The 27,709-nt window shown below is 44.5% G+C and overlaps 1 protein-coding gene across 7 annotated transcripts in view; it reads left to right on the top strand.

Annotated features, from left to right (window-relative positions):
- fars2 (phenylalanyl-tRNA synthetase 2, mitochondrial) overlaps positions 1–27,709 on the top strand; it is a 628,185-nt gene that overhangs the window by 475,939 nt on the left and 124,537 nt on the right. For all 7 annotated transcript variants that reach the window (XM_070880361.1, XM_070880365.1, XM_070880368.1 and 4 more), the window contains one exon: positions 6,517–6,668. In XM_070880361.1, the coding sequence (XP_070736462.1) occupies positions 6,517–6,668 (152 nt within the window). The remainder of the gene's footprint in view (positions 1–6,516; positions 6,669–27,709) is intronic.

The following is a 27,709-nucleotide window of genomic DNA, read 5'->3' as shown; positions in this document are numbered from 1 at the left end:
AATGGTAGAGGTGCAAATCTACTTGATTGATGATAGCATTTTTATCATCATTCAACTTTCAAAATTATCCCATAGGCTCCCCCAAATGTTGCTTGCTGCACTAGAAAGATATTAACAAGTTCCTCTGGAAGGAGAAAAATACTGAATTAGAGTTAAAATAATTGTAAATACCCAAAAAACTGAGGAGACGCAGCCTCTCCAACTGCTGGCATTACAGTTGGATGGCATACTTCGAGACAATAATATGAGCAAATACTAAGCAGATCACTCTTGAGAAATAATGGAACAATAATGCTGCACCTCCCTAAGGTATTGCATGCCCCGGGTTCAATCACAGCCCTGCTCTGGGTTACCTGAAGACTATGACAAGATGTAGGAAGTCAGTTTTACATCAACAAGGGCTGTCAGTATCTCCCGTATGGTGCAACCCTGTATCCGACCTATATTCCAGGGCAGAGGTTTTACTCCTGGCAAAATTAGGGCCTTCGAAGCTTCTCACAACTAAATGACAGTGGAATCACGACATCTCTTGACACCTTCTGAGCCCAATTACAACCCCAACTGAGTAACATTTTTTGCATCCTACAAATGAAACACCTATGTGATCAAGGCAATTGGGCTGGCATTACTTGACTACCGTCAGACCTAGTAACCTATTTCAAATCCTATAAAGAAACAGAGAAACTAGTTTCTGAAGAACAAGGAACCTTTATTTCTATGTGAACAGACAATACAAATACAGCAAAAATAACCTGAGAGAGAGATCTTAATCAGTTGCTATCTGGTGCGTGCAAGTCCATTCGTGACAAATAATTTTCACTTGCAACAGATTAAAAAGCGAAATTAAAATTAACATTTTAGACATACCACCCTCAGTTCTCTTCCCTGATTACACAAGTGGGACCCGTAACTTAGATAGAATGCTAGAAGGTTGTAGTGGAATATGTATGTTCTTTTATGTGTCTGCCTTTACTTTATATGTGGTCACTGGCAAAAACTGCTGTATAGAATCCAAAAGATTATTGAGCACACAGTCGAGCTGGAAGCTTTTCACTGCTCTCTCAGCCTCCCCCATGGTTGTTCCCAGGAACTGAACATGCAAACCTCCTGTATTTCCGAGCAACTAGTCTGATGGGGCATTCCACCGAGGTGGCAGCAGCCAAACTTACTCCACACGGTAATGTGGGTCAAGTTACTATGGAAGATAGCCCATCCTGAGAATATAAAGAGGCCGAATCAGGGGAAACTTTGCAAAATATAGTTCCCATTCTTACTGCCAATGGCTGGCCGACACATCAACAACATTCCCCTAAATGGCCCAGATACCACACCAGAGAATTATATAAGTTATCTGCCTGTAGATATGTGCAAAGCTGTAAATGTGCAACCAAAAAAGCTTAAGTGATGCAGAGAAAAACTACACGCTGGTCCCTAGTGTTAGGACTGAGTTATGAGAAAAGACTGGAGAAACTTGGGGCAAGAAATTTGCCGATTTTGCAACCGGGTTTTTGGTGATATTTCACCATATTTGGCGAAATCCCGGTCGGTGGGAAATTCGGTGATGTTATGCAGCGGCACTTTCCGCTGGAGAGAGGAGCGCCACCATGCAAGACCCGAAATAGCGCTTTCACCAAAAATTTGGCTCTCTATGCACCCGTATTCTGCACTCAGAATACCGACAGGGGAAAAACCTGTCGTTGCAGCCCTGCCAACAGCGATAAGTATGAAGACCTGCAAAAAGGTAAGTTAAAGTTTTTATTTTTAAATTCTTTTTCAGCGATTCGATAGATATGTGTCTTGTAAATATTTTGTGAATTTTTTTTTCAATTTATTTTTAGGAATTTTTCCACCCTCCGAAGGCCTAACTCGCAGCGGTATCGGCCTCGGACTAAAGTTGGCAAGGATTGCGGGTGCAAATCCTCATGCAACGCCGATTTTTACCATTGCGCAAATTAAAGGTTGAATTTCTGGCCTGATAGCGAAGCAATAACGGTAATTTGGGCGAAAAAAATAATGTTTTCGCTGAGAACCGAATTTCTAGCCCTTTGGCTTTTTAGCCTTGAAAGGAGTTGTATAGCATATTAGACATAGTACATAGTCTTGAAGACGTAATTCTGGAACACAACTTCAAACTGAACCATAACAGCAGGACATGGTTTAAATTACTAAAATGCTAATTTAGAACTGATGCCAGGAAGGCCGCCTTCGCATTAAGATTGATTTTACAGGTGGAATTTACAGCAGGAAATATTTAGATGCTTGTTAAGTTTATTTTCAGGATAGATGAGGTTGGATTGGTGGAATGGCCTTTATCTGTTGGTATCTTGTGAACATTGCTGAAACAGGTTCTACAATGAACACAACTCACTGGAACCAGCCCCAGGACACCATTAGCTGGTGTAAGGCTCAGTAACTATCACGCTGTATCTTTCTGTTACTTACACTACAGCGCATATACTGTACACCACACCTACAATGAATGAAAGTAAGTCAGTTGTAATCAAGGAACAGTTGTAATAAACTTTTAAAAGCTTTTACTGATTAAGAGATTAAAATAATAGAGGGCAATTCACACATCATGACCTAGAAATTAGTTGATGCAGGATATAGAGTGCTGCCCGCCATATTGGAAATGGCTCCAGTTTAGGCGACCGGGGCATGTGCCTGAAACAGCCATTGGGTCCTTTGAATATGCAAATAGATGGCCTAATGCCTGTCTGAAGCCCCATTACCAAAATTGAGTTGCCCTAAATGCAGCTAGCTGCGTTCACTATAACCCTGACTACATGTGGCCTAAGCTGCATTTCGTAAAGGGACTGCAGGAAGCTGCCACAAAAAAGATTTTTGAAAAGTACTTACCTGAATATGGAGCCGTCTCAACAGCAGCCATGAAGTGTGTGGCCAGCCCCCTCCCGATCGCTCCCTTCCTTCACTCCTGATCGCACTCTTCCCATCCCAGAATCTATCTAAGGGCCGCTACCGGGGAGCCCAACTTTGTCCCCGGCGACCCAGCAGGCTGCCTCTGGACGCCCGATTTGCGACCACGGCTCACCAACAATATGCTGACAAGGCCCGAGGCCCAATTTCGGGTGAGCTTCGGGACTCTGGCTTCTGGCATGCGCCAGAACTTCCACTCCCATAATATTTACTGCAGAGTGAATTTTTCTGCAGTTCTAAAATAATTCTAGCAATGTTGCATAAATGCTATTCTCTGGGACCCTCCATCATAAGCAGCAATCTGTCAGGTTTTAGTCACAAATCAGAAATCTGTGCGGTTTCCCATCACAACTCAGTAAATTTTGAGCTGCTATGTCAGAAATCTGTGGGGTCTTTTATCTCAAATCAGGAATCTGTGGTCACAAATCAGTTGCCAGTGGAGTTTTATGTCATAAATCAGTAATTTATGATGTTTTACCTCACAAATCAGTAATGTGTCACATTTTGCATGGCATTTCACCAATCTTCGAGGTCTTGCATCACAAATCAGTAATTTGTAATATTTTGCGCTGCAAATCAGTGATCTGTCAGGCCCTGTGTCATGCAATAAAGCATAAAAGCTGTGATACAGAAAGTTCAATGTGCTCTACACCATTAACACCAGAATCCTGTCTGTGAATTTAAGACAATAATCCAATCAGAGATGTTCAATAAAACTGCACACACTTTGCTTCCATGATTTAGAATGTGATCTGACAACCGTCACCCCTACCTGGATTGAATTCTGTCTCATAATTCACAGAGATCCCTCCATTTGCTATCCTCGACTTCACAACTGACTTACAAAATAATGTTTATTGTGTAGATAAAACATTGGCTTAAAAATTTTTTTTACACTGTTGTAAAAGTCGCCATTTTATGTTATTTTTTTTTATTTTGACCATTTTGAACTCACCTAACTTGCCAGAAAAGGAAATATTGCAACTTTAAAGCCATTCTACTAGACCGTGGATCTAGGGTTGCTCCTGTTAATGTGACTGTTGGCTCTTAACTCAGAAGTTCCTGAATTTGAATTCTGAGAACTGCATTGCTAGAAGGACTTCTTAACGTTCAGTCCTTTTCTCTGAAATGGTGCTACTATTCCAGTACTGCTGCTGGATACACTGTGCCTAGAAGTCTAAGGACTTCTAATTAGGGCACCGTGAGCTGTAGCAGTCAGGCGGTAATTAATGAACAACACGTTAAAAACAAAACAAGTAGCAGAATTTCTGCCAGTGCAACAGCGATAGCGGACATGACCCGATGTCATTGTTAGTGAAGCTGCTGGATAGTTGGCTGTGTGTATCTGTGTGTTCAGAACTAGCCTCATTAACACAACACAGTTAGAAAAGGAGTGATCAGAGGAATGTCATATTCTGTAAATCGGCAGATATTGGGGCACAGGGCAGCTGATTTAAAGTCATTGGGGAAACTTTTTAAATACATTTTACATATTTTCTATGTGAGAGAAATAGACTGGACCACTAAAATGAAATTAGTAACACACAGGCATGTTAACTGTCACGTTTGCAAATTATCGTGTGATTTGCCCCCACCTCCCCCCCCCCCCCGATATATTTTACATATAGAAATAGTGAACACCGGCAGTCAGGGAAAAAAAAACTACAGTGGTGCATGGGATAGTGAACAAGCAAGATTCAGAAGTGGGACCCAAGTGCATGCTCACTTCATGTCTGAATTGGTTCAGCTCTCAGCCGATGGACTGAGCAGACAATTTAGAATTTGATAGTTCAACTGATTTAGTATATAAAATAGAAACCTGACTCTCAAGAATATATATAGGGAGGGAATTGCAGAGCTTAGGGCCTAGGCAGCTGAAGGTTGCTCGCCGATGGTGGAGCAATTAAAATCAGGGATGTGCAAGGCAAGAATTGGAGGAGTGCAGAGATCTCACACATAGCTGTGCTAATATAAGAACATAAGAAATAGGAGCAGGTGTAGGCCATACGGTCCCTCGAGCCTGCTCCACCTTTTAAAACGACCATGGCTGATTCGATCATGGACTCAGGTCCACTTCCCTGCCCACTCCCTATAACCCCTTATTCCCTTATCGGTTAAGATTGGTTAATGTGTTGTTACTCATTAGGAGTGGAAATCATGCATTTTGGTTTAAAAATGTGACCTTTTTAAGTCTGTCATTGATGTACTGTGGATGCTGGAAATCTGAATTAAAAACAGAAAATACTGGAAACACTCAGCAAGTCAGGCAGCATCTGTGGAGAGGGAAGCAGAGTTAATTGGCCCAAATTTTGTGGTAAAAATATGGGCGAGGCAATCAGTGCTCATCGCTACGAAAATGTAAATTGCACAGCAATGTCCAGCGACCGAATATGCGCAGTTAACCGCAGAATTCAGGAAGTTGTTGACTAAGTTGCCCTGCTCGTTTAGAAGCTTTGCTATATCGGTAGCTTGCTGAGCGACTCGGCATTGAAACACATGGAACGCATCAAGTTGTTGTACTTACATGATAGATACCCACTAAACTCGTCAGAAAACGTTAAGCCTATTCGATTCTAGTGTAAGTAGATTTTTAACAGCTTGATGAACAATTTTCCCTGTAATTTTTGGGGGGTTGTGCGGCTGATAAAAAATTCCGCGCATGCATGTTTTTTTCAGTTTAAAAGCCAGCTCACTGTCTGCGCGGGACCCTTAGAGCGTTGTGCGGCCATGCAGCTTAAAGAGAACATTGATGACAAATCTTAATTACTGCCAAACAATCTCTGGCACTGAAAATTAACTTTTACAAATATGAAAACTCATTCCTGTAGATTTTAATTATTGTTGTAGATTTATAAAAATAAATAAAAAAATGTTTAACTTTTTATTTCTGTCTCTTCTCTCTCGCTCTCTCTCTCCCATCTTTCCGTACATGATTTGGCATTGAATGAAATACTTCCTGGTTTATAAAGTACATTCCTCAGTAACGATTGTTCAATCTGATTGGTTAAGGAGATACACAGTTGCTTGTTCTGTTCACATAGCTCCCAGATCCCCTGTAGAGAGCGTTGTGCCAAAATGAATTTTGATTTACCACAAGTTCCAGCACAAAAGCCCATAGAAAGTCTGTGGGCAAGTGTAATGAAATGCTGGCGCCGTTTGTTCACCGCTGACCACAAAATCTGGACCAATGTTTCAGGTCGATGACCTTTCCTCAGAACTGGAAGTTGTTAGAGATTAACAGTTTTTAAGCAAGGGAAAAGGGGCTGGGGTAGAGGAAAAAAACAAGTGGAAAATCTGTGAGAGGATTGAGGGCAGCAGACCTTCTCCTTTGTTCTTTCCTCCTCGCCCCCCCCCCCCCACCCCCAATCCCACCACCACTTTTCCCTGGCTCTGTGCTTATTTAAAACGTCTTAATCTCTAACATCTTCTAATTCTGATGAAAGTTAATCGGCCTGAAATAACTGTTTCTTTCGCCACAGATGCTGCCTGACCTGCTAAGTGTTTTCCACTATTTTCTGTTTTAATTAAACAAAATACTTGTTTTTTTAAACTAATTCCTAACTGATTTGTTTTTTGCAGCCCCTTAGCAAGTATCCGCCATTAGTAAACGACATCTCTTTTTGGATTCCACAAGAAGGGTATGAAGAAAATGATTTCTACGATTTGGTGCGAAATATCAGCGGTGACCTGGTGGAGAAGGTCAGCCTCATTGACCAGTTTACACATCCCAAGTAGGTACCACAATACGTGCAGAAATGTGTATCTGTGCTGACAGCTGCCTGGGTTAGTCGGATTATTCAGATGCTGAGGTGCAATTTCCTGTGTATTTGCACCCAGAGACCACGGGTAATCAGAGCATAAAAGATTGAAGAAATTTGGGCGCAAGTGCGTTACACACGTGATTACGCTATGCCTGAATTTCCTCACTCTTTTACACCTGTCTGTTGATCACTGCAATCAAATGCATCTTGGCTCATTATAATGGCTCTGCCTTAATGCTAAAAAACTGTACGCATGAATTTCCTGCAATTATGCTGATTCAAAACGGGTGTAAAATTACACCCAGAATTTTAGGCGCAGCAGGATGTCTTATTGTGATTTCTTTGAGCAATTTTTAAAAATCTGTCCTCACTGAGACCTGCACTGCATTTTCTCTTTCTTTCAATATATTTTTATGACATCAATAGGAGTCACATTAAAAATTGAAAAGCTTCCGCTATTACATGTTCTCAGACATGCTGTGCCTAATATGCATGAATGATGGTTAAATGCTTGAAACTTTAATTTTCATTCTTAAAGAAGGAAAATGGGCCCAGGAATGGGCTTAATTTTGACGTAACTTCCCAATTACGCTTCCACCTCACTGTCACATGACTGCTGAAAATCAAAACAAGTGCACATAAATTACCCTGTCTCAGCAGATCAGACGTAGAGATTAAAGTTGCAGTATAGAAAGGGATTGTAGGGCTTTAAATTAAAATAACTAAATCGAGACAATGAAGATATTGCCATTATCAGGCTGATGTTTCATATTTTATAACAAATGTAATCTCCGTAAAGAAATTATTAGCTTGCTGGCAGGACAAAATTGTATTTAGATTCTGGCCCTATTTTGCCCGTAATTGAAACTTTAAATGCACCAAATGTTAAATTATAATTTGCTTTTCATGTTTTTTCTTTTTTTCCTTCTGTTACAGCCCATTAGGGCTCACATCGCTACCATGTCTGCATCTAACATTAATGGCCACTGTCCAAGGTCTGCTGGCAGATATCAGTTGAAACAGAATGAGATGCTACCCGCATTAACTCTGGGTAAACCCACCAGTGGTTGTGGCTCTGGGTCACACTGACCAGGATGCTTTTAATTTCCATCCCTGGTCTTTGCTGTGTTAGCTGATCTCAAGCTAGGGGAGGTTACTGCAGTGTTTCAAAATAGCCAGAATATTGACTTTTGCTATCAAGTGATTTCTGCTGGAAAACAACTATGTGTGAGTATTGAATTGGACAGGTTGAATAGCCTGCCAACATTAACTAGGGCTGATTTGAACTCATCCCGACAGAAATGACTTGGTAGTGGCCCTAAAATAGCTATGCTGCACTTACCACCCCATTCGCAATTGGATTCCGCCCACTGCCATATTTCTTGGGGCCTGCTGCTGGGTGACCCAAGCACCCACCTGAATCAGGCGAGAGCCTCATTACTATGTGCAAATTAGGGTCTTATGACATACACCAGATGTCAGTGCGAAGTGGTTCCTGTTTGTACTGACACTAAACGTGTGTAGTGTAAATGCAGAGTTAAGACCTGTTGTGACTCCTGAATGAAACAGAGTGAAATTCCCTTCTCCGGTGTCAGGCCGTACCCTGACTCTAGATTTAGGTTGCATTTACACTATAACGGGAGCATTGATGCAAAGTGATAGCGCCTCACATTGATACTACATTTACAGTTTATCCCGAGAGAGAGATAGAGAGAAAGCGAGTAATATAGGGGTGGGAGGGTGGAGAAGAGGGACAGATGATTATGGATAAGCATTCACCTGTGCATTGACCACAGCAAATGCAGAGACATAAAGGTTATCAAGTAGTTCAAGCAGGGAGGCCAAAATCTAAAAGAAAATCACGATTGAAAAACTCAGCTGGGAATGCTGGATCTCTGGTGTAAAACATTTTAGCTCTGTTACCGATACACAGGTTGTTTTCATACTAGTGTGAAAGATAGAATAGAAATCCACTGAACCAATGGTTGATTCCAGGTATTAACCACTTCTTAAGGTAGCACTCACATTTTCTTCATCAATAGCACAGATGATCTTTTACTCATGTTCATCTTATATTTGTGTCAATTAGCTTCATGTGCTTTTTGAATTTTGGTATCAGAGCTGTTTAATATGTATTGGGGTTGTGCAGAGGGATTGAACGCCTGCGTCAGTTTGAAAATTACACTAGTTGGAGCTAATTCCACTTGGTGATGCCTGCACACCACTGGTTTAGGAGTTAAAGCTATGAGAGAATGAAAATATAGTCATTGTTATTCTTTGACTTAACCGCAGTCAGTGAAATTAGAGCCATATCCCTCACATTTAACTACTATGTGTACCATGCCTTAATCTTGCACCAAAAGCAGTGGTTACACCTCTAAGGCTAATGGTATTAAAATGAGTTGATGTAAAGACAGCTTTATAAAAGAAAGTATCTGATATACAACAAAGGGAAAGTCCAGCAGCTCTCTGTCTAAGGGGGGTTAATAAACTTTTCTTGGACAAGTATGTATCCTTGTGAGGATAGAGAATAATCAGGAAAGGCACAGTACATTGAATATGGACATAGCATGGTGATGATATGAGTCAATTATGTCACTCTACTCGCAGCTTAGCATCATTAAGATGGATGGAAACTGTAATGCTCTGATATCAGTGTGTGTAGAATATGCACACTTAAAGCCATCTAATTTTACCTGTGAGATGTCTTTGTTAACAAAATGCTGTGCCTTGATCTGCAGACCAACCATTACCTTAAATTAATGGTCTTAAGTTATACACTGCAAGAAACTGAATAAGCAAAAAGTTTTTACAGGCACCATTACCCACCACCGTAGGGAGAATAAATATAATATATTTTCTAAATGTAGAAATCTAACATGGTCGTATTATGCCATTTCCACAATTTCCCGTGCCAAATGTTCACTTATTGCTCCCTTTATGTTACAGAACCACTTCAATTAGAAATGGTAACACAAAAACTTGCAATTTCCAGCAATTTCATTTCCGCCACCAGACCTTCCCTGCTTACTGTGAAATATCTGTATGCAGCACAACATGGTTGAGTTGTGTAGATTGGCTGCTCTGAGCCTGCTTATGGACCAAAATAATGGCAGCTACTACTGACAATTTCTGCCCCTGTTGCTGCTGCCTCTCGATGAGCAGACAAACTTCAGCTCTTGTAGTGGTTTACCACTTCTTCAGAGTTGGCAGCACTGCCTCGTTATAGTACTGTGGCCAAAGTTGGAACTTACGATGGCAGCTTAGCAATTGGGTATATCTGGACATGTCCAATCTGATTAAGGCATGGAGTGCCTGAGTCATACAGACCAGGAAGGTCACAGGTTTGATACCTGATCTGTAAAGAGTTAGCTGATTTCAGCTGGGGTAATACGTGTGTGATAACTGGTGTGAACATTGTAACATCGCTTGACTCTGCCCTTGCCTCAGCTCATCTGCTGCTGAAACCCTCATCCATGTCTTTATCACCCTTAGACTTGACTATTCCAATGTCTCCCATCGTCCACCCTTCATAAACTTGTGCTCATCCAAAACGCTGCTCCCCATATGTTAACTCGCCCCATATCTCGTTCACCCATCACCCCTGTACTTGCTGACCTTCACTGGCTCCTGGGCTGACAATGCCTCGATTTTAAAATTCTCATCCTTGTTTTTGTTATGTATGCAATATGGGTTCAAACTGAGTACTGTTTAACTAAGCAAGGTATGACCTTGCTTGTGCTTTATTTAGTCCCAAAGTGTCTGACTCACAAAATGGCTGTTCTTTTATACCAGAGCAGCACCATGTGCGTGCTGCTCAGTGGCCTCCAACAATGACACCATCTGGTGGCTACAAACAGCATGTACATACATGGCAGTTTTCAAATCTCTTCATGGCCTCACCCCTCCCTATATCTGTAGCCCTACAAACCTTCGAGATGTCTGCGCTCTTCCAATTCTGGCCTCTTGTGCATCCCCAATTTTAAATCGCTCCAATAGTGCTTTCACCTGGTCCTAAGTTCTCGAATTTCCTCCCTAAACCTCTCCACCTCTCTACCTCTTTCTCCTCTTTTAAGATGCTCCTTAAAACCTACCACTTTGACCAAGCTTTTGGTCATCTGTCCTGACATCTTCTGTGGCACCGTGCCAAAAATATGCTTTTTCATTGATATCGCTCTTGTTAAGCACCTTGAGATGTTTTACTACATTAAATATGCTACATAAATGTAATTTGTTGTCGTTGAATGCTCCACCCCCCACCTGATCTTCATCCGTTACACTGATTTTACATTCAGTACCTAGGCCAAGAAGCTATTTTTCACATATAAGCTTTCGATGGCGAGTGTCAGCAAGTTTTTCTACCACAAAGGGCATTTAGCCTGATCTTCTTTACACCCAATGACCATGGAGTCACTAGGCAGAAATCAGGATAGAAATCCTGCATTTTTTTTCTTTACTTTCTCCCCCCCCCCCCCAGTATTGATAGTCTCAGGGTAGCCCAACTGCGATTGAGTAATGTAGCATACACTATAGATCAAAACTAGAATCTTTCTAGTCTCTGTGGCTCAGTGCCATAGTGGGCAGTGTGATTACCCATAGGATGAGGACCATGACTTGTTTTGCTGTTGGATCAATTGTCTCCTCCTGTGGTCTGCTAAACATAACGAACCAGTTTGGTGCATCAATGTGCTTCGATCGTTATGCAAAATAACATAATAAAACAATAACGCTGGCTTCGGGAACTGGCCCAGCATCAAAATTGGCACTTGGAAGCTTTTTGGAAACTGTTGAAAGTAAACATGTCGCTCTGTTGCTTAACAAATCAAGTTTCATTTGGAAAATATAATGAACCTAGTCAGTTGGCACACTCCAAGCCTACAGGAATAGGAGATCAGGGGGCTGAAATTGCCCCTTTCTGAAAGGCCCTTTAGCAGAAGCGCTAATGGGGCGATAAGGACTTTTTGCCTGGGGTAGGCGGCGGAAGCAACCTGGCAGGAATTGCCCCCGGGATTCCGGGCAGCAACGCACACGGTGAGAACGCCCGGATGCTTTTTTTTAAAGTTAAAGTGCCCAATTCAGGGACTCTTGCATCCGCCTATCGCCGGGCGAAAAAAAATCACTTCATTCGAATTAAGTGCCCCAAATTGAGTGCTGGGCAATTTAGCCCCCTTGGTCGCCATGTAACCAAACAACCTTTACTTAGCCTACACAATAGCAGCAGTAGGCTCCAGATATAAAACTGGAAGAGCAATGGAGGGAGATCATTTTGGTATTGCTATCCCAGGACCAGAACTGTAAAGTATCAACTGTAAAGTAACAGTGCCTTTAGTGCCTGAATAATGAGGAATCTGAGATAAGAACATAAGAAATAGGAGCAGGAGTAGGCCATTTGGCCCCTCGAGCCTGCTCCGCCATTTAATAAGATCATGGCTGATCTGATTATGGACTCAGCTTCACTTCCCTGCCTGCTCCCCATAACCCTTTATTCCCTTATCGCTCAGAAATCTGTCTATCTCCGCCTTAAATATATTCAGTGACCCAGCCTCCACAGCTCTCTGGGGCAGAGAATTCTACAGATTTACAACTCTCTGAGAGAAGAAATTCCTCATCTCAGTTTTAAATGGGCTTTATTTTGCTACTGTCATCCAACCTGCGGTCTCTCCCACATCCTCCATGACTTGTTGTTTGCAGTAGTTGCATACTTGCTAGCTTTAGTTTCCAACTATTTTAATGGTCCACCTTTTCATTACAACAGTCAAAACAACATGACTGAATTATGCTTGAAATTAGCATCTGATTGTTACAATAGCAGTATTTGTTTTCATGGAGGTATTTCAACCTACTACAAAAAAATCTACAGATTTAAATTTTTGTAGTATAAATTTGTTAAAACTCTTCACTATATGCTCTTTCAACAGTTAAATATCAGTTGCTACAACCTGTTGCCATCCTGTCAAACTGAGGACAATTATGCCTTTATTAAGGTCTTAAGTCATCAAAATAGTCTCTATACTTCGCGCCATTTTGTATCTTTGGCAAGTTGCCAATTCTAGATAATTACAATATAATATTTGTAGATTTAACTGCTGACTTGATGCTATTTTGACAGAAAACAATGAGATAAAAGTAAGAATGCTAAAAAAAATGGCCATCTCAATAGAACTACTTCTATTTTTATGTACCATAATCCCTTGACGCTCTGCTTCAGTGCTTTACTTTGTCTGGTCAGGAAAATGCCCAATTTTTCCTTTTGCAAGCCATTAATTATTTACTTGAAGTCCAGTTGATAACTAATCCTTTGCCTTAGTGATGGCTTTTCTAAATTCCGTGCTATAGGAATACCTCTGGTGTTTTCACTTGAGGCTTATGAAAAAGAGGACTAAAAAGTGCATTGTCTTATTATCATCTGCATTTGGTCTCCTTTCACACGTCCAGGATATTTTTAATCAATACACAGTGAAACAGAACAGTAAAGCAATAAAGGGTAATTTACATGTAGCTGCAGGCCAGCTTTAAGTTAGACTGATATATGGGTTTGTATTATTAAAAGGGAATTAAAATAAGATAAACTACTCAAACGTCTCTGCAAATGACTTAACGGAATGAAGGATATTTTAATATGCTGACCCCCAAACTCCATTTATTTTCTAACTGTTGATTATTGATGGATATAAGACAGCTCAGCTGAAAACAAATTTTCACACAAAAGAATTATCCCGAGTAATTTAAATCCATCAAGTCTAATTATTTGAATAACCAAAATATATCAAATACGTGGTTTCTCTTGACTAAATTGTATATGGTCTGATTTTGACCTTGAGTGGAAATCAGGGTGGGGGGAGGGGGTTTGCCGATTCATCTGTCACGTGAGGCTTGGGCAATTTTGAGTTCCGGGTGTCATTTAAATTCCCCCTAACTAGCTCCCGCCGAAACCAGTGGGGATGACGTAGAGGCCTGTGGGAAGGAGCAAGAAATCGTGTCTGCAGGTTGTCTCTGAGGACCCACGGAAATACTCCTCAGTGAGGTAACTACGTGCGAATTGCAGCTGGAAGATGGGGAGCGAAAGCCTGGGTGGAGGAGACCTCCGGTTTTCTTGCATGGCCAGTAGGAACACTCCTGCTTCTCCTGGGCCACAAGGAACCAGAACAAAATTCTAAAACTTTCCTAACCTACCTATGTCTCTTCTGGCCCAATGCTGCTTGCTACCAGCTTTTGCCGGAGGCGCCGAGACTGTGCGCCAGTCACATGTCTCGCAGTTAAAGTTATGTCGGGATTCAAATTACATTATCTGACCACTACAATTAAATATTTATGAGGTCCCGACTGCCTGCGGAAGAGGCAGCCACCAGAGTTAGAATGCAGGGGGCAGGAACACAGTGGGTGCTGTATGGCCGCCATTTTAACCCCCTGCCTGCCCCATTCCCAATGGCCAGGGTTAAAATCGTGACTAAAATCAGTGCATATTTTATAAATTGCTAAAAGTTAGGGTACAATCTATGGGCCAGCTAACATCTTAAGAGGTCATTGGATCCCTGCCAGATATGTTTTTAGCTGATCTATTCCAAACACCGCCACAAATCAGTAGTTATAAAATGACCCAGCTGATCTCCTGTAGCTTAGCTCACAGGTGGCCTGGGGTCTAGAGTGCATTTATGATGCTTAGGGTGATTCCATTCAATGCTCCCTCTAAGCCGCATGGCCATGCAATAATGGGAAAGGTCCTGCACAGGCCGCTCACCGACTTTACATTGTAACCACTTAAAAAACATTTAAAGGGACCGCACAGTAAAAGAAACAGGCCACGCAGGACAAAGTACAGGTTACAGGGAACATTAATTCCATTTCAAGATAGGGAGGGAGCATAATGGAGGGGAAGGCAGGACTATTATTTTGCCTACACCAATATGACAGGTGGCACACTTCTGGCTCGCAATGAACATGCACTCCCTGCCCGCTATATTCGAGGCTTCGGAGGCAGTTTAGCTCCCTAAGAACAGCACTGCGCAGTCAAGTTTTTAGAACGTCTTTCCATGCCCAGATTGCTGCCAACATAACTTTCACCAAAGCTTCCGAGAAGCTTGGGGCTTTGATCACAGTAAACGTCACGAATACTGCTCCTCTTTCTGCCATTTGAAGCCTCTTCGTGTGCTCTCTCTAGAATACATAGAAGTTACAACACAGAAACAGGCCTTTAGACTCAAGCAGTTCGTGTTGTTTACCCTCCATCTGAGCAAATAGTTCGAATCACATTTCATAACCCTGTTCAATATCCCTTCCACCCCATTTCCTTTATCCATCTATCCAATTGGATCAGCTCCCTGACACAGTGGTCTGAGGGGGTACTCCCTGGGGCTTTGGAGGCGGGAGGGGGAGGGAGCGGGTCTGGCCACCCAGTGCCCGGAGGATGCCAGATTTTGCAGCTGCATAGAGCCGTCGAGTGCTGAAGATGCAGTTATAGGGCCAGGTACCGGTTGGCCACATGCAAACGAGTTACCCAAGCACTGACCTAACAAACGTCAGCTGGAGGGCATAGGCAGGCATGGTCCTGGCTTAACAGCTAGAATTGCAGCCTGTGGATTTTTGGGAGCATATTTAGAAATGTTTAGAAACTGTCTATTTCCATTGTTGATCATTTCAGATAGTTCCTAACGACTTTAACTCCGATATTTATCCTTGCTTTACCCAGTGCTTTCAAAATTCAGCACTGTTGAGTGACTTACTTGTTATTCCTATTGGTACACATCAGATCACTACTTAAAAATCCTTCCAAACGTGGGCAGGAAGACATCGGGACCTAGACTTGGTGATCACTATGCATGTGCCCACCTATATCTCTCTGCCCTGACTCCGGCGTATCTTCTGGGGGTCAAGCTCATTACCAGATTGGTGCCAATTTCCATGGGGTGGTTCCCCTGATACGGGGTTGCCCACCTCGGGTGAGAATGGAGGAAAATGTCTGCAGCAGCTGCCGCAGCACAGCTGAAGGGAAAACCAGAATTTAATTTAAACATTTTGAAACTCCTGTTTTCCCCCTTTGCACTACACAATGTGGGCCTTTAAGTTTTAAGTCATTGTTCCTGATTCCCAGTGTTGAGAAGGTGTTAATGATGGGAACTACGGTGGATGACATTTTCCCATCACTAGCCTTTCACGTGAGCACACCTGTCCAATTAGGGAGCCACTTCCACGAACCTCAAAATCTCCTTGAAATACACAGTAACAAAATGGAAAATTTGACCCCAAGATTTATAGTTGCTCCTTCAACCAATTTGTTGATGTAATGTGCTGCGGTATGATTCCAAGGGTGCCAGCAGCAATCATCTGAGTCTATTCACCCATGAAGAACCTTTACTACTGACACCCTTGGAATCATACCGCATGTGTGAACATCAGGTGATGCCTCCACAGACCATTCTACTGCAGGGCCATCACCACCTGATCTGAATGTGCACTTTTACTCACAGGGTCACACTGTACAGCAATCAAGGGAGTTAACTTGTGCCAAATTTTTTCTTCCCTGGCCCAGAGTGCTAAAGCCAATTCAAGTACCTCAAGTGCTGAGACTGGCAATCAGAACTAAGGTCCGTATGGCTTCCACACTGCACAGCGCATTTACCCACTGACCCACTGGGGAGGTGCTAAGAAAACCAATTCTGTCCGAAATGCTGAATAATTGTCGCTCTGGTGAGGCAAATGTTTTTTATATAACTTTCCAGATAGATGGAAAAAAATCTCCTTAATACTACAGGTCCATGGGCTCAATTTTCCCCAGTTATCTGCACTTGTTTTGGTGCCGCAGCTTTTTTTGGCCTGTTAAAATATCTAAGTTCCCCCAAAGTTTGTGCGCCAGCGTAACTCAGTTATGATTTTTTAAGTTTTTTTTGCGTCATGAGGGCGTAACTTGATGTCTGCACCAGTTTTTCAGATTTATGTAAGTTTGGCCAACTTACGTTTCTCCTAGGACGGCGTATGTGACCATTCCCAAAAAACCTTCTGGTTTTTAAGAAAAACCAGCGCACATTAAAAAATCGACACAGAAAGACGCCATTGATTTTTTGCGAAGTTTTGGAGGGAGTCAAGAAGACATTAAATATGCATCATGAAGCTTAATTTTTTCAAACTTAAAATGGAAGAAATGGAAATCTAATGCAATTCTTTAATTTTAGATTTTTTACAAAATGCCACACCACCAGCAAATGTCTCCTCACCGGGCTCGAGGCTGGGAACGTCGGCCGGCAGAATTGCTCCCTCGCCCGGACACGGGCTCGGGACTTGGCTTCAAAAGAAGCCCGGAGGTGGTGGAAGCCGAACTGAAGGCCTGAGAAGCCTTACACTATGTAGCAGTTTCAAAACAAGCCTGGGGGCGGGGGTGTGGAGGGGGGTGCGGCTGTTTACCGAGCCCCTATGTCCGGGCGAGGGAGCGATTCTGCTGGCCGACACTCAAGCTCGGTGAGGAGACGATCGGTCGGTGGTGGGATGGTACGTTGAAAAAAATCTAAAATTAAAGAATTGCGTTAGACTTCGTTGCCCCAAATGTCCTCATTTGAATGCCTAGCTTCCCATTCTAAGCAAGCCAATTGTGCATGTGCAGACCAGGGTGTGGTCCATACTAGGGCATTGACCTTGGGGAGAGAGAGAGCAGAGAAGCTTTAACTCCTTGTCCTGCATTTTTGAGCTTCTTGCAAAGGTACAATTTAATTATGGGAGCAATATTGACAATGCCATACCTCGTGCAAACCTTGTGCATGATGGTGCAGCGGAGGAGATGATTGATTCGACGTCATCGCATGAGGAATCTCAGACCCCTTAGGATTAGGGGCAGAAGGCCTTACCCACGTCGGGTATATCAAGACAGGCATTCGTACCTGCACCTGAGTGATGCAGACTGTGTGAGAAGGTTGCATTTCCGCAAAGAAGTTGTAACCGAGATCTGTGAATTAGTAAAAGCAGACCTGCAATCCAGAAGAGTCAGGAGGACTGCTTTGTCAGTTGAAGTGAAGGTTACAGCTGCACTTTCATTCTATGCATCTGGATCATTCCAGGCCACAACTGGGGATGTGTGCACCAGTTCTCAACATGCAACACATATCTGCATTCGGGAGGTGACTGTTGCACCATATGCCCAGAGGAATGACAACATAAAGTTCCTCATGACCGTCCAAACAATGAGTGACAGGACTGTGGGCTTCTCCAGGATTGATGGCTTCCAAAAGGTACAGGGCTGCATTGATTGTACCCACATCGCCTTGTGAGAACCTTTGGAGGATTCCGAGATGTACAGGAACAGAAAAAGCTTCCACTCCGTGAATGTGCAACTCGTGTGTGACGACATGCAGCGCATCATGTCAGTTGATGCGAGATACCCTGGGAGCACCTATGATGCATTCATCCTACGCGAGAGCGTTATATCTGCCATGTTTCAGCAGCAGCCAGAAGGGCAGAGCTGGCTGCTGAGAGACAAACCGTATGGCCTCGCCACCTGGCCCCTACGCATAACCCGGACAGAAACTGACCGGGAATACAACATGTAGCACATTGCGATGCGCAACATAATAGAGAGAACCATTGGCATCTTGAAACAGTGATTCTGATGACTGGACCAATCCGGAGGCTACTTGCAATACTCCCCTGAAATTGTCGATCAGTTCAATGTTGTGTGCTGAATGCTGCATAACTTAGCCATCATGAGGCAGCAGCAGCTGGTAATAGAAGACCCACCTGAGATAATAGTGGTTAATGATAAGGAGGAAGATGCAGATGACGACGAGGACGAGGAAGCCATGCAACTACCTGAACCCGGAGCACGACAGCGGAGGAGTGCGTGCCGTTGTACCCCTTTAATGATTGCTTGAGCCTTGCGCCAGCAGCTCATCCATGAACACTTTGCTGCCTGAAGGCTCAGTGGCAACTATTCCAAATGGACCATGTTTACTGTTTGGACCTGTTCCGTAATGTTGCGTTGTGTTAATCGAACAAATAATGGAAATGATTCTTCTTTAGTTCAAAAAGTTGTGTAAATAATGGAAATGAGTCAGTTATAATTTAAAATATATTTTATTCAAAAGTTTAACACTTGCTTGTACATAACTTTAATAAAAATATTCTTGTATCAAACTTTAAAGTTTTCACTTAAGATCACTCAAAAACGTTAAGATCACTTAAAAACTTTAAGATTTTTAATTTAAACTTTTAAATTTGTAAATTTACATAACTTACAAAAAACTTTAAATTTGAGAACAGTTACAATAAGAACAACAATAATAACAACAACAACAATAACAACAGCAGCAAAGAAAGGCTGCACCATCTCTCCTCCACCTTATTCTAAGACTGCCCGCTGCGCTTGGTCTTGTTCACAGGTGGTGGTACAGCATTGCTCGGGTTGGTACCAAGCTTATTGTTTCGAACATCTCGGGTAATTCGCACATCTTGATGGAGGGCGTGGGCAGGCGTTAATGTGGAAGGCCTGACTTGGGCCTCTTCAGAGGCTGGTCTGGGGATTGGAGTGGGAGTGGCAGTTGATTCTGTCAGTGGGCGCAGGGTCTGGGTGTGTTCCCTTATTGCAGCAGCTGACTCCGACATTCCCTCCCTCATGTGCCCTGACAGTGTCTCAACTACCTGCAACATTCCCTCTCTCATGTTCACCGACATTATATCAACAACTTGCAACATTCCCTCCCTCATGTGCACCAAGATTGTATCAGCTGCCAGCGACATTCCCTCCCTCATGTGCCCGGACAGTGTTCCCATTTCTCGTGAGAGTGTTGTTACTTCTCCCGACAGTCCCAATACTTCATTACCTACCCCACTGATGGTGTCCAAGAGTGAATGTGTAAGGTCAATGCTCTCCGCACTAATTGCCATCATCTGAACCACATCTGTTAGATCCTGCACCTCAGGAGAGTGCTGTCGAACTCTCCTTCCCCTCCTCACCCTGGGTGTGGCTCGCTGTATCCCACTGGGACCCGCAGCCTTGGACGGTGGGGCCCTGGCTGTGCCTTGCTGCACCCCACCGGGACCTGCAGCCTTGGACAGTGTGGCCCTGGGTGGGCCTCGCTGCACCCCACTGGGACCCGCAGCCTCGGATGGTGGGGCCCTGGGTGTGCCTCGTTGCACCCCACTGGAATCCCTAGTCTCGGACTGTGAGAAACCATGGAATGTCCCAACACCCGTACCACTCAGGAAAGGGCCTGGCACCTCAATGGCGGCATCTGCACCTTCTGCAGAGTGAGTACAAGAGTGGGGGCTTCATCAATCTCCTCCCCCTCACCCCCATGCTCTTGGTCTGGAAGGTGGGATTGGAAGATGGTCAACTCTTCAGGCTCACCCGCATCTGAATCTTCTTCTGCAGCGGCTTCAGCCTTGTCCGGGTTGGCCTCAAGTTCTGCAAAATATAACAAAGCAGATAAATGGTTAGCAGCAGAGGAAGGGGCAGGATGGCATGGGTAGGCTCACACAGCACAGGCAGCAGGCTCATTTGAAGGACCACGATGAATGATAGCACATTGCATCAACTGAAGCCTAGCTGACGGAGACATCCCCAGGAACCGAAGCAGGGCTAGTGTTGTGTTCCTAACACAGATGAGACTGCACACAGGGAGGTTAAAGTAACAGTGACCTCAGTCTTTATTAAGACACTCCAGAGTGAGGAACAGGCCTAAGGGGCCGGCTTATATACAGTGCTCCCAAGGGATGCTGGGATTCCTTGGGACTTCAGGGGATGCGCTCCCTGGTGGCGGAACATGGGAGTGCATGCTTTACAGATACACATCATCACTCCCCCCGAAAAGTCAAAGTGAAAACTATTTACACGGTGAGGCGGTCGGGAGCCTTTCTTTCCCTGGTGGACCGCCTTGCTACAAATGTCTGTTCTGGTGTGTTCGCTGTGCCCTCACTGGGCTGGTATTTTGTTGGCCCTGCAGGGCTGCTGGGTGAGCCTGGCCTTGCTGGGCTGTTGGGCGTGATGGGTTCGATTTCCTGGTCCGGCGTGGTGTTGTTGATCCTTTGGGTGTGTGTTGTGGGCTCGAAAAAGGTGGTGTCTGCTGTGGGTTGTTCAGGGCAGTCTGTGAACTGCAGCCTCGTTTGGCCCAAGTGCTTTCTGCAAATTTGTCCATTGTCTAGTTTGACTACAAACACCCTACTCCCTTCTTTAGCTGCCCGCAATCCACTTGGGACCATGTCCATAGTTCAGCACATACACAGGGTCATTCAGATCAATTTCCCGTGACACAGTGGCACGACCATCGTTTACATTTTGTTGCTGCAGCCTGCTCTCTACCTGATCATGCAGGTTGGGGTGAACCAGCGAGAGTCTGGTTTTAACTGTCCTTTTCATGAGTAGCTCAGCCGGGGGCACCCCTGTGAGCGAGTGGGGTCTCGTGCAGTAGCTGAGCAGTACTCGGGACAGGCGGGTTTGGAGTGAGCCTTCTGTGACTCGTTTAAGGCTCTGTTTGATTGTTTGTACTGCCCGCTTTGCCTGCCCATTGGAGGCTGGTTTAAACGGGGCCAAGGTGACATGTTTGATCCCATAGCGGGTCATGAATTCTTTAAATTCGGCACTGGTGAAACATGGCCCGTTGTCACTGACCAGTATGTCAGCCAGGCCGTGGGTGGCAAACATGGCCCTCAGGCTTTCAATGGTGGCGGTGGCGGTGCTTCCCGACATTATTTCACATTCAATCCATTTTTGAAAAAGCATCCACCACCACCAGGAACATTTTACCGAGAAACGGGCCCGCATAGTCGACATGGATCCTTGACCATGGTCTGAAGGGCTAGGACCACAAACTTAGTGGTGCCTCTCTGGGCGCGTTGCTCAACTGAGCACACGCACTGCATTGCCGTACACAGGACTCTAAGTCAGAGTCGATACCGGGCCACCATACATGGGATCTGGCTATCGCTTTCATCATTACTATAGCCGGGTGTGTGCTGTGGAGATCCGAGATAAATGTCACCCTGCCTTTTTTGAGTAGCACTACACGGTTAACCCACAACAGGCAGTCTGCCTGAATGGACAGTTTGTCCTTTCGCCGCTGGAATGGCTTGATTAGCTCTTGCATTTCAACGGGGATGCTGGTCCAGCTCCCATGCAGTACACAGTTTTTTACAATGGACAGCAGAGGATCTTGGCTGGTTCAAGTCCTAATCTAGCGGGCCGTGACAGGTGATTTATCATTTTTAAACACTTCCATGACCATCAACAAGTGTACGGGCTGCGCCATTTCTACCCCCGTGATGGGCAATGGTAGCCGACTGAGAGCATCCGCACAGTTCACGGTGCCTGGCCTGTGGCGGATGGTATAATTATACACTGTTAACGCGACTACCCACCTTTGTATGTGGGCTGAGGCATTAGTATTTATCCCCTTGTTTTTAGCAGACAGGAATGTGAGGGGCTTGTGATCAGTTTCCAGCTCAAATTTGAGCTCAAATTTGAGGCCAAACAGGTACTGATGCATTTCTTTACCCCGAACATACACGCTAATGCCTCTTTCTCTATCATGCTGTCGGCCCTCTCGGCCTTAGACAAGCTCCTGGAGGCATAGGCAACGGGTTGCAACTTCCCCGCAACGTTAGCTTGTTGTAATACACACCTGACTCCGTACGACGTTGCATCACATGCTAGCACAAGTCTTTTACACAATACAAGCAGCTTGTTGGAGCATAAAATGTTTCTGGCTTTCTCAAAAGCAATTACTTGTTTTTTTTTCCCCATACCCAGTTCTCACCTTTACGCAATAACACATGTAGGGGCTCTTAAGAGGGTGCTTAAGCCCGGTAGGAAATTACCAAAATAGTTGAGGAGTCCCAGGAATGACCGCAGCTCCGTGGCGTTCTGTGGCCTGGGGGCGTTCCTGATAGCTTCTGTCTTGGCGTCTGTGGGCCGAATGTCGTCTGCCGCAATCTTTCTCACCAAAAACTCCACTTCTGTTGCCATGAAGACGCATTTCGACCTCTTCAGCCGCAGTCCTACACGATCCAGTCGCTGGAGGACCTCCTCCAGGTTTTGTAGGTGTTCGGCGGTGTCCTGACCCGTGACCAATATGTCGTCCTGAAAGACCACCATGTGTGGTACCGACTTGAGTAGGCTCTCCATGTTTCTCTGGAAGCTTGCTGCAGCCGACCGAATTCCACGCGGGCATCTGTTGTAGATGAACAGTCCCTTGTGCGTGTTGATGCAGGTGAGACCCTTCGAAGACTCCTCCAGTTCCTGCGTCATGTAGGCCGAAGTCAGGTCGAGCTTGGTGAACGTCTTGCCTCCTGCCAGCGTCGCAAATAGGTCGTCTGCCTTAGGTAGCGCGTATTGGTCCTGTAGCGAGAAACGATTAATAGTTACTTTATAATCGCCGCAAATCCTGACCGTGCCATCACTTTTGAGTACTGGAACAATCGGACTGGCCCACTTACTGAATTCCACTAGGGAGACGATGCCCTCGTGTTGCAGCCTGTCCAGCTCGATTTCCACTCTCTCCCTCATCATGTGAGGTACCGCTCACGCCTTGTGGTGAATGGATCATGCCTCTGGGACCAAGTGGATCCGCACCTACGCCCCGGAAAAGTTTCCAATGCCTGGCTCAAAAAGGGAAGGAAATTTGTTAAGAACCTGGGTACATGAGGCCTCATGACATGTGATAGCGCTCGGATGTCATCCCAGTTCCAGCGGATTTTGCCCAGCCAGCTCCTTTCAAGCAGTGTGGGGCCATCGTCCGGGACAATCCAGAGTGGCAGTTCGTGTACCGTGCCCTCGTAGGTGACCTTGACCATGGCGCTGCCCAGGACAGTGATAAGCTCTTTGGTGTACGTTCTCAGTTTCGTGTGGATGGGGCTCAAGGCTGGTCTGAGTGCCTTGTTGAACCACAGTCTCGCAAACATCTTTTTACGCATGATGGTTTGGCTAATGCCAGTGTCCAGTTCCATGGCTATGGGTAAGCCATGCAATTATAGGTGGACATTTCGTCAAAAATGTGCGCACCCCGTGTACTTCAGTATCTGCTTCCTCTCTCTCAGGCTCGAAATTGCTTTGATCCACCATGGACCGATCTTCCTCTGCCACGTGATGGTTAGCAGGTTTTGCAGAACTGCAAGCTTGTTGGAGGTGCCCCATTGTTCCACAGCTCTTGCAAACATACCCTTTTGAAGCGGCATGAATCGGCTGAATGGAAGCCTCCACAACGCCAACAAGGTGTGAATTGCCTTGCATTCATCCTTTATTGCGGACTCTGAGTCATCTGGGTCACCTGAGGCCTGCAGGCAGTTGCAGACTTGTGGTTTCTCCCCTGTACATTTCTGCTCGCAAACACAGTTCCAGTAATTTATGAACATTGCTAGCACTTGAGTGCTGAGAGATTTGTTTGGTGTTATCACTGGTGGATGCAATGGCCTTACTGAGGGTCGGTGTCTCTACAGTCAAAAGTTTTCGTAGGATGGTCTCGTGGCCAATGCCCAGTGCAAAAAAGTTTCTGAGCATTTGCTCCAGGTAGCCATCAAACTCACATTGTCCGGCAAGTCGCCTTAGCTCGGCGGCGTATCTCGCCACTTCCTGACCTTCAGATCGCTGGCACGTGTAGAACCAACACTCGCCATCAGCACGCTCTCCCTCGGGTTAAGATGCTCCCAAACCAGTGTACACAGCTCCTCATACGACTTACCTGTTTCACCAGCGCTAGAAGATTCTTCATGAGGTTGTAGGTTGGTGCCCCGCAGACCGTGAGGAGGATTGCTCTCCTTTTTGCAGCGCTTCCCTCTCCGTCCAGCTCGTTGGCTACAAAGTACTGGTCTAGCCGTTTGACATAGGCTTCCCAGTCCTCACCCTCCGAGAACTTCTCCAGGATGCCCACAGTTTGCTGCATCTTTGCGATGGATTTGCATACTCGCCGCCAGTTGTTGTGTTCCTAACACGGATGAGACTGCACACAGGGAGGATAAAGCAACAGTGACCTCTGTCTGTATTAAGAAGCTCCAGAGTGAGGAACAGGCCTTAGGGGCCGGCTTATATACAGTGCTCCCAAGGGATGCTGGGATCCCTTGGGACTTCATAGGGATGCACTCCCTGGTGGCAGAACATGGGAGTGCATGCTTTACAGATACACAACAGCTAGCCCGCGCAGTAGCAAAGCCTGACTATGGAATTTGCAGAACTTTCCCTCTCCCTTAAGTGTGGGCCCAGCTGGCGCAGTGGTGGTTTTCTCCAGGCAGGACCCATTAATGCAGCGACCGTGTCTTCCAAGGGTGTCAGTGGATGCAGATTTGCCGGGCCTCCTCCTGTTCGAGTTCTTTCCCTTTTGTTCTGTGCCATCTTCCTCTGCAAAGTTGAAAATATAACTTTTTAGAGATGGTGTCTTTCTGCTGGACGGGACATATACAGATGGTCACATTTACAATTGCAATTCCAGTGAATAACTGAAAATATTACTCACACTAACTACTTGTCCAAGGTCCTGAGACTTTTTGCACTGGCCTCCAGATCTCGGGGTGGTCACGATTGCACAGTAATCTTCTGCAAGTTGGTACCACACTTTCTTCATTTCTTTTGGTGAAACTTTTATGTGCCCTCTGCTGGTGTCCAGCTCATGCCATCTGGCCTCAGTTACAGTAACTAGTGCCTTCACTTCATCCTGTGGGAAATTCTTGGTCCTTGAGCCACGTTGCATATAATATTGCAGCTCCGATTTTTCCACTGAGAATTAAAGTTCTCACGCACAACTGGCTCTTTAAAAATGGTCGAACGCAGACTGGGAGGTGTACTGGGCCAGCGCGCCCATAGCAGTCACATCAAAAACGTCATTTTTTATTTTGCGCATGCGGAGAAGGGGGGGCATTTTTTCCGCACAGACATTAGTCTCCACCCCCCGAAGCTAAAGGACAGGTTGCATGGTGGCAATTTCAAAAAATAGAACGGAGAACTTGCAAGTTATTTTTCTGGAGTAATCGGGGTCAAAAAAAATGTGCGTAACTATGGCACTATGCCAAAAAACGTCATTGGGGAAAATTGAGCCCCATGAATCAGTTTGTTAATATTTCGAGACACAGATTTTTAAAATATATTTTTATTTCTATTTATTTGATGAAATAGGGGAATAAACTTAATTACATTTGTTATTACATTCGATCACAATTTAACTCTGAAAAGTATGGCCAAATTCAGTTTTACTCTACTTTATAAGATGCGGGCTGACCGCTGCAGTTTAGCTACAAAAGTAGATTATGGGAATTTGTGAAAAATAATTTTCTTCTCCACTGTAGGAGGATTGAATAGACTTCCAATGCAGCATAGCCCTCAGGGTATCTTTTCCTTTAAATATGATTCTGTCATGCCCTTTTCACCTTTCCAATGTCTCTCTTCACTATTTCTACTATCATCAGCATCAATCAAATTCACCTGGCTCCAGAGTGCATAAAACAGATGCAGTCTTAGGTTTGGGGTTATTCACGGAAACCAAATTGATGACTTCTATTTCATTAACTTAAAATGTATTAATTCGTATAGCATTAGCTGCTTTAGCTGGGAGTCCATTCCACATATCCACTGCTGTCTGGGGAAAAGTAATTACAATTCCAGCTTGAGGTTGGTTCATTTTATATTTTTTGTCCCATAATCTGTGCTAACAAGCCAAATTAAATAGCCTGCTTGTATCTACAAAATGCATTCCTCTCGGTATTTAAAAAAACGCATCATCACCAATCTTTTTATTGCCTAATGAAACAATTTCTGTGAGTCTTTCCTCAATCCAGTCCCAGAATCATCCATTTTACTCCTTTCTGTATCTTCTCCAGTATATCAGTGCCAGTTTTAAAGTTGGATGTCCAAATTGTTACATATTGTTCCAATGTGACCTCACCAGTGGTCTAGGTTAGATTAGTTTGTTTTCGTTCAAATGTCCTTGAGATTCATCCCAATACACAATTAGCCATGGTGTCAACACCTGCACACTGGATACTTTCAGTGAATGGTTAATAATCACACCCAAATTCTTTTCCATTTCTATTTTTCTACGATTCATTAATTTCTTGTCTACATGGACCATGTTGCAATATGGATAGTCTTATAATATTTGATTCAGCTGATCGGGTTGCTCTAGTTCAAAGGAATCTTTGGTAGCTGACCCTTGGATTTCAGATGACACCACAGCAAATAATGAGATAGATCTTAACTTTGTGCGATAGTGTAAAACGGGCGATAATGAATTGGCAGCCCGTTTTACATCTCTCCCCATTAAAGTCAGACTCGTTATCACCCGTTTTACAATATTGCACAAAGTCAAGATCTACGCCAGTGCATGTTCAACAACTGCTTTATCCACAAAGGTGTGGCAATTGAATCAGTCCTTCTCAAAAGGAGGGTTTGTTTTAGGCTTGGTGCCAGAAACAGATTTGATTGCCGTCGTTGGAAGCCATCTGAGAATCCTGCAGTTAGCAGTTGACCTTGCACTTGTACCTCTGGCAAGCAATTGACCAGGTCTTTTTACAGTGGAATTTGGTATGGACATAGGTTCTTTTGGTTCCTTGATCGTCCGCTTCAACTGAAGCATGTTTGCTTTATGGCTAATGCAGTGATGTATCTTTCATTTAACCTCATATAAATGTGAGGTTATCCACTTTGGGGGCAAAAACACAAAGGCAGAATATTATCTGAATGGCGGCAGATTAGGAAAAAGGGAGGTGCAGCGAGACCTGGGTGTCATGGTTCATCAGTCAATGAAAGTTGGCATGCAGGTACAGCAGGCAGTGAAGAAGGCAAATGGTATGTTGGCCTTCATAGCTAGGGGATTTGAGTATAGGAGCAGGGAAGTCTTGCTGCAGTTGTACAGGGCCTTGGTGAGGCTCCACCTGGAATATTGTGTTCAGTTTTGGTCTCCTAATCAGAGGAAGGACGTTCTTGCTATTGAGGGAGTGCAGCGAAGGTTCACCAGACTGATTCCCAGGATGGCAGGACGGACATATGAGGAGAGACTGGATCAACTGGGCCGTTATTCACTGGAGTTTAGAAGGATGAGAGGGGATCTCATAGA

This window comes from Pristiophorus japonicus, chromosome 5, assembly GCF_044704955.1.
Source record: "Pristiophorus japonicus isolate sPriJap1 chromosome 5, sPriJap1.hap1, whole genome shotgun sequence".
NCBI lineage: Eukaryota > Metazoa > Chordata > Chondrichthyes > Pristiophoridae > Pristiophorus > Pristiophorus japonicus.
Note: the sequence above shows the minus strand (reverse complement) of the source record. Positions and strands in the feature narration are given on the sequence as shown.